The sequence below is a fragment of the Pongo abelii genome, chromosome 4 (assembly GCF_028885655.2).
Source record: "Pongo abelii isolate AG06213 chromosome 4, NHGRI_mPonAbe1-v2.0_pri, whole genome shotgun sequence".
In the NCBI taxonomy this organism is placed as follows: Eukaryota; Metazoa; Chordata; class Mammalia; order Primates; family Hominidae; genus Pongo; species Pongo abelii.
The window spans coordinates 179,745,357-179,761,165 of NC_071989.2; the positions used below are offsets into that span (position 1 = coordinate 179,745,357).

At 36.7% G+C, this 15,809-nt stretch overlaps 1 protein-coding gene across 13 annotated transcripts in view; it reads left to right on the forward strand.

Moving 5' to 3' along the window:
- Positions 1–15,809, forward strand: part of RANBP17 (RAN binding protein 17) — a 434,785-nt gene that overhangs the window by 11,310 nt on the left and 407,666 nt on the right. For 9 of the 13 annotated variants that reach the window (XM_002816186.5, XM_054556222.2, XM_054556220.2 and 6 more), the window contains exons 2-3: positions 4,904–5,050; positions 8,607–8,697. The exons of 3 other annotated variants lie outside the window; for them this stretch is intronic. In XM_002816186.5, the coding sequence (XP_002816232.2) occupies positions 4,904–5,050; positions 8,607–8,697 (238 nt within the window). Of the gene's footprint in view, positions 1–4,903; positions 5,051–8,606; positions 8,698–15,809 lie in introns of those variants that run through there. One more of the 13 variants, XM_054556226.2, reaches the window with a different exon arrangement.

A 15,809-nucleotide genomic window follows, 5' to 3' on the forward strand; every position in this document is an offset into this window, starting at 1 on the left:
ATGTTCATCAGGGATACTGGCCTGCAGTTTTCTTTTCTTGTTGTGTCTCTGCCAGGTTTTGGTATCAGGCTGATGCTGGCCTCATAAAATGAGTTAGGGAGGAGTCCCTCCTTTTCAGTTGTTTGGAATAGTTTCAGAAAGAATGGTGTCAGGTTCTCTGTACCTGTGGTAGAATTCAGCTGTGAATCTGTCTGATCTTGGGCTTTTTTGGTTGGTAGGCTATTTTTTTACTGCTTCAGTTTTAGAACTTATTGGTCTAATCAAGGATTCTACTTCTTCCTGGTTTAGTGTTGTGAGGGTGTGTATGTCCAGGAATTTTTCCATTTCTTCTAGATTTTCTAGTTTATTTGCATAAAAGTATTTATAGTATTCTCTGATGGTAGTTTGTATTTCTGTGGGGTCAGTGGTGATAATCCTTTTTCATTTTTATTGTGTCTATTTGATTCTTCTCTCTTTTCTCCTTTATTAGTCTAGCTAGCAGTCTATCTATTTTACTAAGTTTTTATAAAAACCAGCTCCTGGATTCATTGACTTTTTTTGAAGGATTTTTCATGTCTCTATCTCCTTCAGTTCTGCTCTGATCTTAGTTATTTCTTGTCTTGTGCTAGCTTTTGGATTTCTTTGCTCTTGCTTCTCTAGTACATTTAGTTGTGATGTTAGGGGGTTGATTTTGAGATCTTTCTAACTTTCTGAAGTGGGCATTTAGTGCTATAAATTTCCCTCTTAATGCTGCTATAGCTGCATCCCAGAGATTCTGGTATGTTGGCTCTTTGTTCTCATTGGTTTTGTAGAATTTCTTGATTTCTGCATTAATTTCATTATTTACCCAGGAGTCATTCAGGAGCAAGGTTAATTTCTGTGGAGCTGTGTGGTTTTGAGTGAGTTTCTTAATCTTGAGTTCTAATTTTGATTGCCCTGTGGTCTGTGAGACTGTTATGATTTCAGTTCTTTTGTATTTGCTGAGGAGTGCTTTACTTCCAATTATGTGTTTGATTTTAGACTAAGCGCCATGTGGCACTAAAAGAATGTATATTCTGTTGTTTTGGGGTGGAGAGTTCTGTAGATATCTATTAGGTCCCCTTGATCCAGAGCTGAGTTCAAGTCCTGAATAACCTTGTTAATTTTCTGTCTTGTTGATCTACCTAATTTTGACAGTGGGGTGTTAAATTTTCCCACTGTTATTGTGTGGGAGTTTAAGTCTCTTTGTAGGTCTCTCAGAACTCATTTTATGAATCTAGGTGCTCCTGCATTGGTTGCATATGTATTTAGGATAGCTCATTATGTTGAATTTTTCCGTTTATCGTTATGTAATGTCCTTCTTTGTCTTTTTTGATCTTTGTTGGTTTAAAGTCTGTTTTGTCAGAAACTAGGATTGCAACCCCTGCTTTTTTTTTTTTTTTTTTTTTTTTTTTGCTTTCCATTTGCTTGGTAAATTTTCCACCATCCCTTTATTTTGAGCCTGTGTATGTCTTTGCATGTGAGATGGGTCTCTTGAATACAGTACACTGATGGGACTTGACTCTTTGTCCAATTTGCCAGTCTGTGTCTTTTTATTGGGGCATTTAGCCCATTTACATTTAAAGTTAATATTGTTATGTGTGAATTTGATCCTGTCATCATGATGCTAGCTGGTTATTTTGCCCGTTAGTTGATGCAGCTTCTTCATAATGTCCTTGGTCTTTGTATTTCGGTGTGTTTTTGCAGTGGCTGGTACCAGTTTTTCCTTTCCATATTTAGTGCTTCCTTCATGAGCTCTTGGAAGGCAGGCCTGGTGGTGACAAATTCCCTCAGCATTTGCTTGTCTGAAAAGGATTTTATTTCTCCTTCTCTTACGAAGCTTAGTTTGGCCAGATATGACATTCTGGATTGAAAATTCTTGTCTTTAAGAATGTTGAATATTGGCCCCCACTCTCTTCTGGCTTGTAGGGTTTCTGCAGAGAGATCTGCTGTTAGTCTGATGGGCTTCACTTTGTAGGTGACCTGGCCTTTCCCTCCTGCTGCCCTTTATATTTTTTCCTTCATTTTGACCTTGGAGGATCTAATGATTATGTGTCTTGGGGTTGATTGTCTCACTGGGGTTCTCTGTATTTCCTGAATTTGAATGTTGGCCTGTCTTGCTAGGTTGGGGAAGTTTTCCTGGATGCCTGAAGTGTGTTTTCCAACTTGATTCCACTCTCTTTGTCTCTTTCAGGTGCTTCAGTCAGTCATAGGTTTGGTCTTTTTACATAGTCCCATAATTCTCAGAGGTTTGTTCATTTCTTCTCATTCTTTTTTCTCTCCTGCCTTATTTCAGCAAGATAGTCTTCAAGCTCTGATACTCTTTCTACTGCTGAATTGATTTGGCTATTGATACTTGTGTATGCTCACAAAGTTCTCGTGCTGTGTTTTTCCGCTCCATCAGGTTATTTATGTTCCTCTCTCAACTGGTTATTCTAGTTAGCAGCTCCTGTAACCTTTTATTATGGTTATTAGCTTCTTTTCATTGGGTTAGAACATGCTTCTTTACCTCAGTGAAGTTTGTTATTACCCACCTTCTGAAGCCTACTTCTGTCAGTTTGTCCAACTCATCCTCCGTCCAATTCTGTGCCCTTCCTGGAGAGGTGTTGCGATCATTTGGAGAAGAGGCACTCTGGCCTTTTGGGTTTTCAGCATTCTTTCATTGATTCTTTCTTATCTTCATGAGTTTGTCTAGTTTCGATCTTTGAGGCTGCTCACCCTTGGATGAGGTTTTTGTGGGGACTCTTTTTGTTGATGCTGCTGTTGTTGCTTTCTGTTAGTTTTTCTTTAAATACTCAGGTCCCTCTTCTGTGGGGCTGCTGCGGTTTGCTGGGAGTTCACTTCAGGCCTTGTTAATATGGGTCGCTCCTGCACCTGGAGATATCACCTGAGGAGGCTGGAGAACAGCAGAGACAGGTGCCTGTTCCTTTCTCTGGGATCTCTGTCCTCGAGGGGCACTGACCGCTTCCTTTGGCTGGGAGTAGGGGCTCCCCTGCCCTGTGTGGCTCTCAGGTAGGCCAGCGCACCACCTTGCTCTTCCCTCTCCCTGTGGGTTACCCCAACTGCCTAGTCAGTCCTGATGACAGAACCTGGATACCTTGGTTATCAGTGCAGGATTTGCATGCTGTTTTGATTCTTCTCAGTGGGAGCCTCCGATCACCACTGCTTCTAGTTGGCCATCTTGGCCCCCTATTTTTGTATTTCTTACCTGGATAAAACAATATAATTTTTATGTATTCATGAACCATAAATATTGTATGCATTTTCCTGTTGTGAATAGTATGTAGTAGTAATCTGGGTTTGTTGGGCTAATCTAGGTGGGGGAAATGTTTAAAATGTGGTTCATTTGAGGTTCTTTATCTTAATCAGCCTATTTGAAATCTTATTTTTGGACTTCTGTGTTTACTCTAGCAGGAAATTTGCAAGTCTGGGATGCTGGGCTTTGATGTAGTTAGGGAAATGGAAAATGCTGTAAAAGTGCTAAGAAGGAGAGAGGAGGAGAGAAGTAAAAGAAATAATGGGAGCTAGAGTAGGTCTCATTTTGGTGTTACTTGTGTATTCCTTTTATGAGAAGGTATATGCACGTGAGGGAATGTGTGGGCTAGTGTAGCTATAAGGTTGCCACATAAAATTCAGGCTAGAAAGGACAAAAAGATGGCATTTTTTTTTAAAGGAATATCCTATTATTTTCATATGCCTACCTGACATTGAAATCTGTGCCAATATTTTTTCTTTCAGACACTGATTCTCTAATTCAAGTTTAAAGTGAGGTAATTTGTTTTCAGAAGACCTCTTTAACAAAAAAAATTTTTAAGCTGGAGAGGAGTGCTGAACTCATTTTTTAATTCCTTTTTTAGATGGTTTCCATGTGTCCCAGATCGTCATGAGATTAGATTTATGTCATCAAGATAGGATTATAAACAGAATGCTTTAGTCTTTATGCTTATAAAATGGAGACTTTAACATAACTGGTTATTACATTGCTAGAAATACCATGGGATCAAGTCAAAGTTCCTGAAAATCCTGCAGCAGTTTGAGTTGTTGGTTCAGAAGCCCGAAATCAACATATAATAAAAATAATATATATATATTTTTGAGACAGGGTCTTGCTCTGTCACCCGCTGAAGTACAATTATAGTATCAAGGCTCACTGCAGTCTCAACCTCCAGGGCTCAAGCGATTCTCCCACTTCAGCCCTCTAATAGCTGGGACTACAGGTGTACCCTACTATACCCAGCTACTTTTGTTGTATTTGTAGAGGGGATTTTGCCATGTTGCCTGTGGTGGTCTTGAACCCCTGGGCTCAAGCCATCCTTCCGCCTTGGCCTCTGACAGCGCTGGGATTATAGGCATGAGTCACCATGCCCGGCCTTAAATTCTTAAAATTTGAGAAAGAATATAAATTTGGTTACCTGCGACTTGTGCATGATCATTTCCCCCATCCATCTCCCTAACCTCATCTGGTATCTCCTTGCTGTGTTTATCAGCCGCACTAACCTTTAATGCTTTGAGATGACTAAATTCCATTCTACTGAAGGACCCTGGTAAATGTTCTTTCTTTGCCTGGACTGCCTTCTAGTCTTTTTAAAATCTGATTCACCATTGTAGGTCTTAGCATAAATATTATTTCTTGAGGCGTACCTTTCCAAATCCTTGTTGTAGACAAGTTCTCCCTTTCTTGTACTTTTCCATTGCAGAACTATCAATTTGTAAGTAAATAATTTGGGGAGTAGGAGATGGGCCTGTTTTGTTTGCAACTGTATCCCCTAGTAAGTAGTTGTATTTCAATAAACATGTGTTGAATTAATGAATACACATGTGATATTTGTATCCCTTGTTTTTTGTGATTAAATATTTACCTCATTTTCTTCATTGAAGTAAAATGCTAATTTTTTTTTCTTTGAAGAGTTTGGCTGAGTTGGAAGTGTTGTGTACTCATCTCTACATAGGGACTGATCTTACACAAAGAATAGAGGCTGAGAAAGCACTCTTGGAACTTATTGACAGTCCAGAATGTCTCAGCAAGTGTCAACTTTTATTAGAACAAGGAACAGTAAGTATTTGGTAACAATGATTAACCATGAAAGATCAGTAGATGTATGTCATTGTTAATGAACTCGTGTGTTAGCAATGGTAACTGATAGATATTGCCACATGGTTTTTTTGTTTTTGTGAAACTATAGTTCCACTGTCAAAGGGGTTAATCAGGAAAAGAATTGGAAAACCTGGAAAGCAAACTTAGGGAAGAGCCAGGAAATGAAATAGGAATGAATTGAGATAGTTTCTTGATTACTGCTGGTCTCTTTTTATGTCTCATATTAGTGGGCAAAATTACATTTTTAGGAAGTTGACTAACAACTTAAAAAAATCTAGATAGGGGAGGCAGATTGTAATTACCTCAGAAACATGAAAGGATGATTCGAAAGCATGCTGATTACCTCTTGCCTGCCTCCCATCTAGATATTCATAGTCTAGACATTCATATTCATTTAGTAAAATATTCAAATGTCAAATCAGACGCTGTACTGTTTACTTGATTTATGTACATGAATTAAAGTAGCTCTTTGTTTAGTTGGAGAGGCAGATACATAAAAAGCTATGAAATGATTGCAGTAAGAGACTGTGTGGTCTAGAGCAGAGTTGTCAGACTTTTTCTATGAAGGGTCAGATAGCAAATATTGTAGACTTTGTGGGCCAGGAGGCAAAATGGAAGATATTTTGTAAGAACATCTATAGAAAGAGAAAAAACAGATTTCTACAAAGTTTTATTGATGAGATTCAAAATATAATAATCAATACAGACTTTTTAATAATATAGGTCTGTTAATGAAGAGAATAGAACTGTTTTTGGGCAGATAACATTTTTCTATTAATAATTGGAGTTCAGAGTTGTTTTCTATCATCAACATTGATTGCAGATGTTCATATGTTAATGCTGATCTATAATGAGATTTTGCATATTTTATATTTGAAAGTATCTTTTCACATAGATAGGTACTGCCAAATACTAATATCAGTCCATGAGCATATGATTATAATTAAGCACATTCATCATTTACAAGGCATTTAAAAAATTCTGTTAAATCTTGATATTTGCTTTTTAGCATGTCATTATACACAGATTGACCACTTTCAATTGAAGATTAAGTGGGAGCTCTTAATTGCACAGTTAAATGGATTTTATAATATGGAAATTTCCTTTACATTTGCATCAAGATCTGAAGCTGGAGCTGTAGTTGAAGCTCAGAAAATATATCTCTGAATAGAGAGCTCACTACTTGTTTTAACTTTTGACAATGTGGGAAGTATATAGGGCTGCCTGACATTACTTACAGTTCAAATGATGTTATCAAAATGGCTTTACTGCAGTATAAGTTCTGCATATAGGTACTAAGCACGTTTTAGGCAATTTTGTAATTTTAGGTTGAATTTATTGAGGAACATTATCAATTTTGCAGCAAAAAGTAAGTTCCAAAGCCATTTAGTGTTGAACAATAGTGACGTGGTTGTCTCACTCAGAAAAATTTTAGCCTTATCCCTGAGCTAAAAAAATAGCAGTAAAAATTTATCACTGATAAGCTATTAAACTATTGTGTGAGGAGACAAGTAAGGATATTGTTTCCAACACAGAATATTCAAATACTGCTTCTTTATCTTACAGAAATTAACAGAGTTAAAGTTCACAAAAGTGAATGAAGTCCTCTGTTAACACTACTGATTTATTAACTTACAATAGATTCATGTATTTACCACACAGTATCTGCTGATGAATAATATGGTGAATAACCATAGACTTTAAACATCTTATATTTTTCACAAGGTTTGTAAATTTGTTCAGCTAAGCCCTTTTCCGCTCCATATGTTTTTACCACTAGTGTGACATATCATAGCAGATTCTACTTCAGTTTATATTGAATTAATGTGTCCTCAACTTCTTTGAAAATATTCTGTCCTGTAGTTCTCCCACAGTCTTCATAGAGGCCAATTCTTTAGTTGCTTCACATTCAGCATTGACTTCTAGAATAAACAGATAGTAAGTATTGGTAACATTAACAGTATGAGCATTATAAGAAACATCTGTCCACTCATCAAGACTGAAGGAGAACCTTTCCAAATCATTTGTCTTGTTTTTAAATTGACTTTTGATGCTGTTCCAATGTCTTCAACTTTTTGAGAATTTGCTCCCACCAGAAACTAGTAATCTTATTTTCTCTGCACACATAACTTTGGCTGCTGTAATAAAACAATGTTGATTTAATTAACTCATCATTGGTAAATGGCTGTGTGATTGGCTAACAAATGAGCCACTTGGAAACTTTGGTTGCAGTCTCATTTTTTATATTTGTAAAGACAGTCTACTATGATGAGATATACAATTTTCTATTTTTTCTGACTTTTGATTTCCCGAGTTGGGAATATTGTGATGGGAATATTGGGGATATTGCTTGGTCTGATATTGTCAGTGTATATTGTATTCTTTTAGGACAACCATAGTACCATTACATAAAAAGCATATTGTTTTGCTGTGTAATCAATAAAAGAATAGTCCATACTCCATTGTGCCTTAAAAATTAGATATTTGAAGTCCACTTTTATCTTTTCTTATTTTGATATGATAGACATGTGCTGGTAATAATAAAAGGAATGTGTCACATCATGACAACACCCATGGCTCTCTAGGCACTGTAGAGTTGTACCTACCTCACTGTGGTTTATGATACTCTTGAGCAGCAGTAGGAAGCACTGAGCGCCACATGTGGTCTCTGTTTTAATTATTCAATTCTGCCATCGTGGCATGAAAGCAGCCATAGGCAGTGTGTAAATGAATGAGCATGGCTGTGTTTTAATAAACTTTATGGACACCAAAATACGGATTTCATATATTTTTCTGTCGCAAAATATTGTTATTGTTTTGATTTTTTTGAACAGCTGAAAAGCTGTTTAAAATTGCAAAAAACATTCTTAGTTGACAACCCATGTAAAAACAGGAAGGATTTGGTCAAGGGCCATAGTTTGCCAGCCTCTGGTCTAGAGAAAAAAAGAGGGAGTATCTTTGCGAGAATTTCTAGGAGGTGGAGTGAATACATGAACCAAATTTGCAAGGGTGAGCATGCGTTTAGAGAGTTTGAGTATAGTATTAAGATAATTGGGGGCCAGAGAGAATATAGTCAGACATGGGTTTCAAGGAACACGGAGGTCAGGGTGGGGAAGATTTGGAAAGGAACCTAAAGGCTATCATGGTCAGAGCAAAGTCAAGAATGGAATCAGATGAATTTGAAGAGATAATCAGAGGCCAGATGGTGTAGGGCTGTAGACCATGGTAAGAGTACTGTATTTTATTTGAACTTGCTTTATTTCTCCCGTTTGCTTATTGTTATTTGAGATGGCTGTCTACATCTCCCTCAACTAATGATTTCTTATAAGAGACTGTATGCCTGTGTATGTGTATCCTTTTCTGTATATATGTATCTCAAATTGACATATTTTATCTATTGTAAATTTGCTAGTTTGGAAAACCGGAAGAATTTCTGTTATTGCTTAGAAGAACATCTCTATCACAATGCTTTATTTTAATTTCATTTATGATAATAATAAATTATTCTTTACAGACATCCTATGCTCAGCTCCTTGCAGCAACATGTCTTTCAAAACTTGTCAGCCGAGTCAGTCCTTTACCTGTTGAGCAGAGGATGGACATCAGTAAGTGGCTTATTATGCTTTTTAACCAACTGCGCTTTAAAAATCTTTTTCTTTTAAATATACTAAACTGTTACTAGGATTGCAAATTTTTTGTGTTTGTCATTTTTTAAAATGTGAGTATCAAGTCTCATTTACTCATCTGTGATGAACAGTGATGTGTTACATAAAGCAATGTCTAATCAAAAAAGCATTTTTTTTTCTTTTTTTGAGACAGAGTCTCACTCTGTCACCAGGCTGGAGTGCAGTGGCGCGATCTCAGCTCACTGCAACCTACGCCTCCTGGGTTCAAGCAGTTCTCCTGCCTCAGCCTCCCAAGTAGCTGGGACTACAGGTGCGTGCTACCACACCCAGCTAATTTTTGTATTTTTAGTAGAGACAGGGTTTCACCATGTTGGCCAGGATGGTCTTTTGACCTCATGATCCGCCCACCTTGGCCTCCCAAAGTGCCAGGATTACAGACGTGAACCATCATGCCCGGCCAAAAAAGCATTTATTTAATGATAAACAATAACTAGCATTTTGTGTACTGTTTGTTAAGATTTGTACTATCTCATTTTATCCACCAAATAAGATTTTTGAGTTATCCTCATTTCACAAATGAGGAAATTAGATTTGCAGACAGGCTCTGTCACGTGCCCAAGATCACACAACTAGAAAGTAGTAGAGTTATGATTCAAAGCTGCTCTACCTGTTTAGAGTCCAGGCTTTTAGTCATTATCTTAACTTGGTATGCAACTGAATGACAGGACAGAATTCAGTGCTCTAGTATTTTTCAGTATGCTATGTCAAAATCATTTGGGGTATATGTAAAATAAAAGCAGGTTCTTATTAGGAAGATAATTTATATATGGATAAACAGTCTTGGAACTTGAAAAATGATTCTATAAAGTAGCAGTATGTTTTTCAGAGTTAATGTATTTTAAGGTTTTGTGTGTATGAAAGTAGCTTGCATTTCATATGGACAAAATTGTAATAATTGAGGTATGGGATTTTTTTGGTCATCTTTATTCATATTAGAAATAGATTGTTGACTCATTTCTGTTCTTCAGCCTCAAGGTTAACATAATTTATATTTATCAGAAAAGTTAAAATGTATTGCATGTGATGGATCTTTAAGTTTAAATTTGACTGGTCAAAATCTCACAATGATACCTTGTTTTCCTCTGTATTGACTGTTATTTTTATAAGCACTCTGAGTCTTAGGTACTGCAGAAAGCCTTGAGAAGGATTTATCCACTGTTGGACTTGTGTACTTAAGAAAGCAAAGGAAAAGAGTTTACAGTTTTAAAAATAAGGGTTCAAGTAGTATAAAGCTAAGTCATAAAACTTGTGATTTTGTTTATTATACTTTTCAATACACATCTTTTAAATAGACTTAATTTTTTTAGAGCAGTTTTGGGTTCACAGCAAAATTGAGCACAAAGTACAGAGGATTTCCATATACTCCCTTCTGCCACACATGCACAGCTTACCAACTATCAACATCCTGCACCAAAGTAGTACATTTGTTACAATTGATGAACCTACATTGACACATCATCATTAACCAAAGTCTGTAATTTACATTAGGGTTCACTCTTGGTGTTGTATTTCTATGGATTTTGACAAATGTGTTAATACAATGACATGTATCCACCAATATAGTATTATACAGAATAGTTTTACTGCACTAAAAATTCGCTGTTCTCTGCCTATTCATCCCACCCTCCCCCAACCCTGATCTTTTTACTGTCTCCATAGCTTTGCCTTTTCCAGAATATGATATAGTTGGAATCATACAGCCTGAGGTATCAATCATACATGTAGGCTTTTCAGATTGGCTTCTTTCACTTAGTAATATGCATTTAAGTTTCCTCCATGTTTTTTTCATGGCTTGATACCTCATGTCTTTTTAGCACTGAATAATTCTTTGTTGTCTGGGTATACCGCAGTTTATCCATTCACTTGCTGAAGGGCATCTTGGTTGCTTCCAAGTTTTGACAATTATGAATAAAGCTGCTATCAACATACATATGTGGGTTTTTGTGTCCCCAAACATTTTCAGCTCCCTTGGATAAATACCTTGGAGCACAATTGCTGGATTGTATGTTACAAGAGTATGTTCAATTTTATAAGAAACCACCACACTGTCTTCCAAGGTGGCTGTACCACTTTGCATTCCCACCAGCTATGAGTGAGAGTTCCTGTTGCACCACATCCTTGCCAGCATTTGGCATTTTCTGGATTTTGCCTATTTTGATAGATGTGTAGTGGTATCTTCTTGTTTTAATTTGTATTTCCCTGAGAACATATGATATACGGCACCTTTTTATGTGCTTATTTGACCTCTGTACAGTTGACCCTTCAACAATGCGGATATTAGGGGCATTGACCCCCTGCGCAGTCAAAAAGTCACTTACAACTTTTGACTCCCCCAAAACTTAACTGCTCCTAGTCTACTGTTGACTGGAAGCCTTACCAATAACATAAAAACAGGCTGATTAATCCATATTTTGTATGTTATATGTGTTATATACTATATTCTGTGAATAAAGTAAGCTAGAGAAAAGAATATTATTTGGAAAATTAAAAGAAAGATAAAATGTATTTACTATTCATTAATGGAAGTGGATCATCATAAAGATCTTTATCCTCATCATTTTCACATTGAGTAGGCTGAGAAAGAGAAAGAGGAGAGGTTGGTCTTGCGGTCTCGGGGCGGCAGAGGCAGAGGAGGCAGGAAAGGCAGGAGGAGCACTAGGTATAACTTTATGGAAATACACTGTAATTTCTGTCTGACTTTTTTGCTTTTTCATTTCTTTAAAAATGTTTCTATAAAGTACCAATCCTTCTGTGTTCACTTTAAATTCAGTGCCCTGTATCATAGAAAGGTCCATGTCCTAAAAGAAGTCTGGAATAATGGAAACATTTCTGCCAGATTGTCTAATGTTAATTTTTTTTTTTTCTGGCACTGCTGTTTCTACTACATCTTCTCCCTCATCATGTGGCACTGGTTCAGAAGCACTCATCTCCATGAAATCGTCTTCTGGAAATTCTGGTGTTTGTTTTGTTAGATTCCCTAGTAGGTGTAGGTTTCTCCCTACTTAGCAATTTGTAGGAAACTTTGATCTTTTTTTTCAAATGAGTAATGTCTGACAGGCTTAGACCTTTTGTTGCCTTTACTTCGAGTTGACATTAGTAAATCCTTAAAGGCTTTTTAGTAGCAGACTTCCAAAAGATTCAGGAATTTTAGCATACTTTTAATTTCAGATTTTCAGCTGACTTTAGCTATAGTATACAGTAGGTTAAGACTCATGTCTATGACTTTTACTCGAAGAACAGCAGTAAAGTACAGAAGTTTTCTATATTTAGCCAAGATTTATTTCAGTAGAAGATAATCTTCTCTGACTTATCTTTGAGATTGGAATAAGCCTTTAAAGATAAACCTCAGAATTCTCATTTTGGGGTAATATCGTCCATTTCAGTTCCCTAGGTTTGGCATAGGAGATAGTGACTACACTGGTGTGTGACTCTTTTCCTGGAGATTTCTTCCTGAAAAATGCAAGAGCTGTTGGTGAGAGCAGACTTGCAGTGATGATAGTTGACTCTGGTCTACAAAGATTTTGTAACTCTTGGAAAGCCTCTTGTAATCATTCTTAACCTCTTTGTAGCTAAAAATTCAGAGTAGTTGAAATCTGTAGGAATGCACTTCTGAGGGCCAAAAATGTGACTGACTTGGGAACAATTCTTAAACTGATTAACTAGCTGTAATATAGTTTTGTGAATTTATTGCACTGATCCTGTGCCTTGTGGTATATTTGTCCCTATTAAGTAAGTATTGTTTTGTCCTCTTTAATATTGCTTGTAAACAGTAGTGCCCATTGGAACATATATTTGATTTTTAAAAAATGTTTCATATGAAAACTACCTATTAGGTTTATTAGATCTTGAATTTCTCCAAGATCCGTATCTTGAAACCCTTCACTCTCCACCCTTTTTTTTTTTTTTTTTTTTTTTTTGCCATATCCACAGTCTCTTTCATGATTTCCTTGATTGGCTCTGTTGTATATCCTGTGAAGTCATGCACAACATCTGGACAGAGCTTCCTCCAGCAGGAATTTATTGCTTCAGGCTTGATGGCTTTCATGGCTTTTTCTGTAACAACAATGGCATCCTCAGTGGTAAAATCCTTCCAGACTTTCATGAATGTTCTCTCTGTGGGGGTTCTCTTCCATAGTGTTGACAATCCTTTTTATACAGTACCGTGTGTCATGAGCTTTAAATAAAGGTCCTTATGACCCCCAATTCAGAGGCTAAATTAGAGATGTGTTTAGGGGCACATAGACCACTTTAATGTCCTCATTGAACTCATGGGGTTCTGAGTGGCCAGGGACATTGTCCAACATGAAAAGAGCTTTAAAAGGTGCTCCCTTACCAGCAGGGTACTTAGTAACTTCAGGGACAAAGCATCTATGAAACCAATCCAGAAAAAGATTCTCTTCTAGGCCTTGTTGTACAGCCAGAAGACTGGCAGCTGGTATTTATTTTTTTCCCTTCAAGGCTAGGAGATTAGCAGCTTTGTAGATAAGGGCAGTCCTGATCATAAACCTGACTACATAAACCTTGACTGTGGTTGGAACTATGTACAGTCTAAGTGTGTGTGTAAGTTTTGATAAATTTTAACTTTTTATAATAGGTTTGTGTATATTTTATGATAGTAAGTGATAAAATAGAGTAGTGTCTACATTTATACCTTCTTATTTTTTAAAAATATTTCAACACTACACCATTCGTTTGAGGTGCTTTTTTTTTTTTTTTTTTTGGAGACAGAGTCTCACTTTGTCACTGAGGCTGGAGTGCAGTGCTGTGATCTTGGTTCACTCCTCCCTCCGCCTCCCGGGCTCAAGTGATCCTCCCGCCTCAGCCTCCCAAGTAGTTGAAACTACAGATGTGACTACCATGCCTGGCTAAGTTTTTGTGTTTTTTTTGTAGAGATGGGGTTTCACCATATTGCTCAGGCTGGTCTTGAACTCCTGAGCTCAAGCGATCCGCCTGCCTCAGCCTCCCAAAGTGCTGGGATTATAGGCGTGAGCCACCATCCCCGGCTATGTCTGAGTTTTTAAAAATTGTCATAAGTCTCCAAAAATTTTTCCAATATATTTATTGAAAAAAAATCCACGCATAGGTGGTTCTGTACAGTTCAAACTCATGTTGTTCAAGGGTGAACTGTTATCTTCTTTGAAAAGGTGTCTGTTAAGGTCATCAGCCCATTTTTTTAGTCAGGTTGTGTTCTTATTTTTGAGTTTTAAGAGTTCTTTGTGTAGTTGGAAAGCTGTTCCTTTGATATGTCTTGTGCAAATATTTTCTCCCGATCTGTGGCTTATCTTTTTATTCTCTTGACATTGTCTTTTGCAGAGCAGAAATTTTTCATTTTCATGACAAAGTTTACCTTATTCATTCTTTCTTTCGTGGATCATGCCTTTGGTGTTGCATCTAAAAAGTCATCACTGAACCAAGGTCACTTAGATTTTCTCTTATTTTATCTTCTAGGAGTTTTATAGCTTTATGTTTTACACTTAGGTCTGTGAACCATTTTAAGTTAATTTTTGTAATGGGCATATCTATGTCAAGAATCCTTTTTTCCATGTGGATGTCCAGTTGTTCCAGTACTATTTGCTGAAAAGACTTTTTTCATATTTAAAAGACTCATAACATATTTTGTTACTCCCTTTGCTCCTTTGTCAGAGATCAATTGACTATATTTATATGGGTCTATTTCTGGGTTTTTTTATTCTGTTCTGTTGATTGGCATCTTAGTTGGTTTTGTGCTGCTGCCACAGAATACCTGAGACTGGGTAATTTATCAAGAAAGAAATGTATTTCTTACAGTTCTGGAGGGTGGAAAGTTCAAGATCAAGGGGCTGGCATCTGGTGAGGGCCATCTTGGTGCGTTATCCCATGGTGGGAGGGCAAAGAGAAGGCAAAAGAGAGTGACAAAAGGGGGCTGAAATCGTCTTTTAAAGGAACCTACTCCTGAAATAATGACATTAAACCATTCATATGGGCAAAGCACTCTTGGTGTAATCATCTCTTAAAGATCCTGCCTCTTAAGATGTTACAGTGGCAGTTAAGTTTCAGCATGAGTATGGGAGGGGACAGACATTCAAACTATAGCTGTTGATGTGTCATTTCTTTTGCTGATACCAAACTGTCTTGATTACTGTAGCTTTATGGTATGCCTTGAAGTGGGGTAGTGTCAGTCTTCCAACTTTGTTCTTCTTCGGTATTGTGTTGGCTATTTTGGGTCTTTTCCTCTCAGTATAACCTTTAGAATCAGTTCATTGATATACACAAAATAAATTACTGGGGTTTTGATTGGGATTGCATTGAATCTTTAGATGAAGTTGGAAAATACTGATATCTTGACAGTGTTGAGTTTCCTGTCTATGAACATGTAATATGTATTCATTTATTTAGATCTTCTTTGGTTTATTTTATTATAGTTTTGTAATTTTCCTCATATGGGTCTTGTACATATTTTGTTAGATTTAAATCTAAGTATTAGTATTTCATTTTTGAGGGTACTATTGTAAGTTATTTTGTGTTTTATTTCAAGTTCCAGTTGCTGGTAAAGCAAAGTGATTGACTTCGGTATATTAACCTGTATCCTGTAACCTTGCTGTAATCATTTATTAGTTCATAATTTTTTTGTCAGTTCTTTCAGATTTTCTGCATATCATGCCATCTGTGAGCAAAGACACTTTTATTGCTTCTTTCCTAATCTATATGCATTCTATTTCTTTTTCTTATTGCATTTGCTAGGACTTACAGTATTATGTTGCAAAGCAGTGGTGAGAGGGGACATCTTGCCTTTTTCCCAGTCTTACTGAGAAAGCTTCAAGTTTCTCACCATTAAATATGATTTTAGCTGTAGGTTTTTTGTAGATGAGAAAGTTGTCCTCTGTTCCTAGTTTACTGAGAGTTTTTACCATCAATAGATGTTGAATTTTGTCAAATACTTTTTCTGCATCTATTTATGTTATCATTTGATTTTTCTTTAGCTTATTGATGTGATGGATTACATTAGTTAATTTTTGAATATTGAACTAGCCTCATGTGTCTTTTTTCTTTTT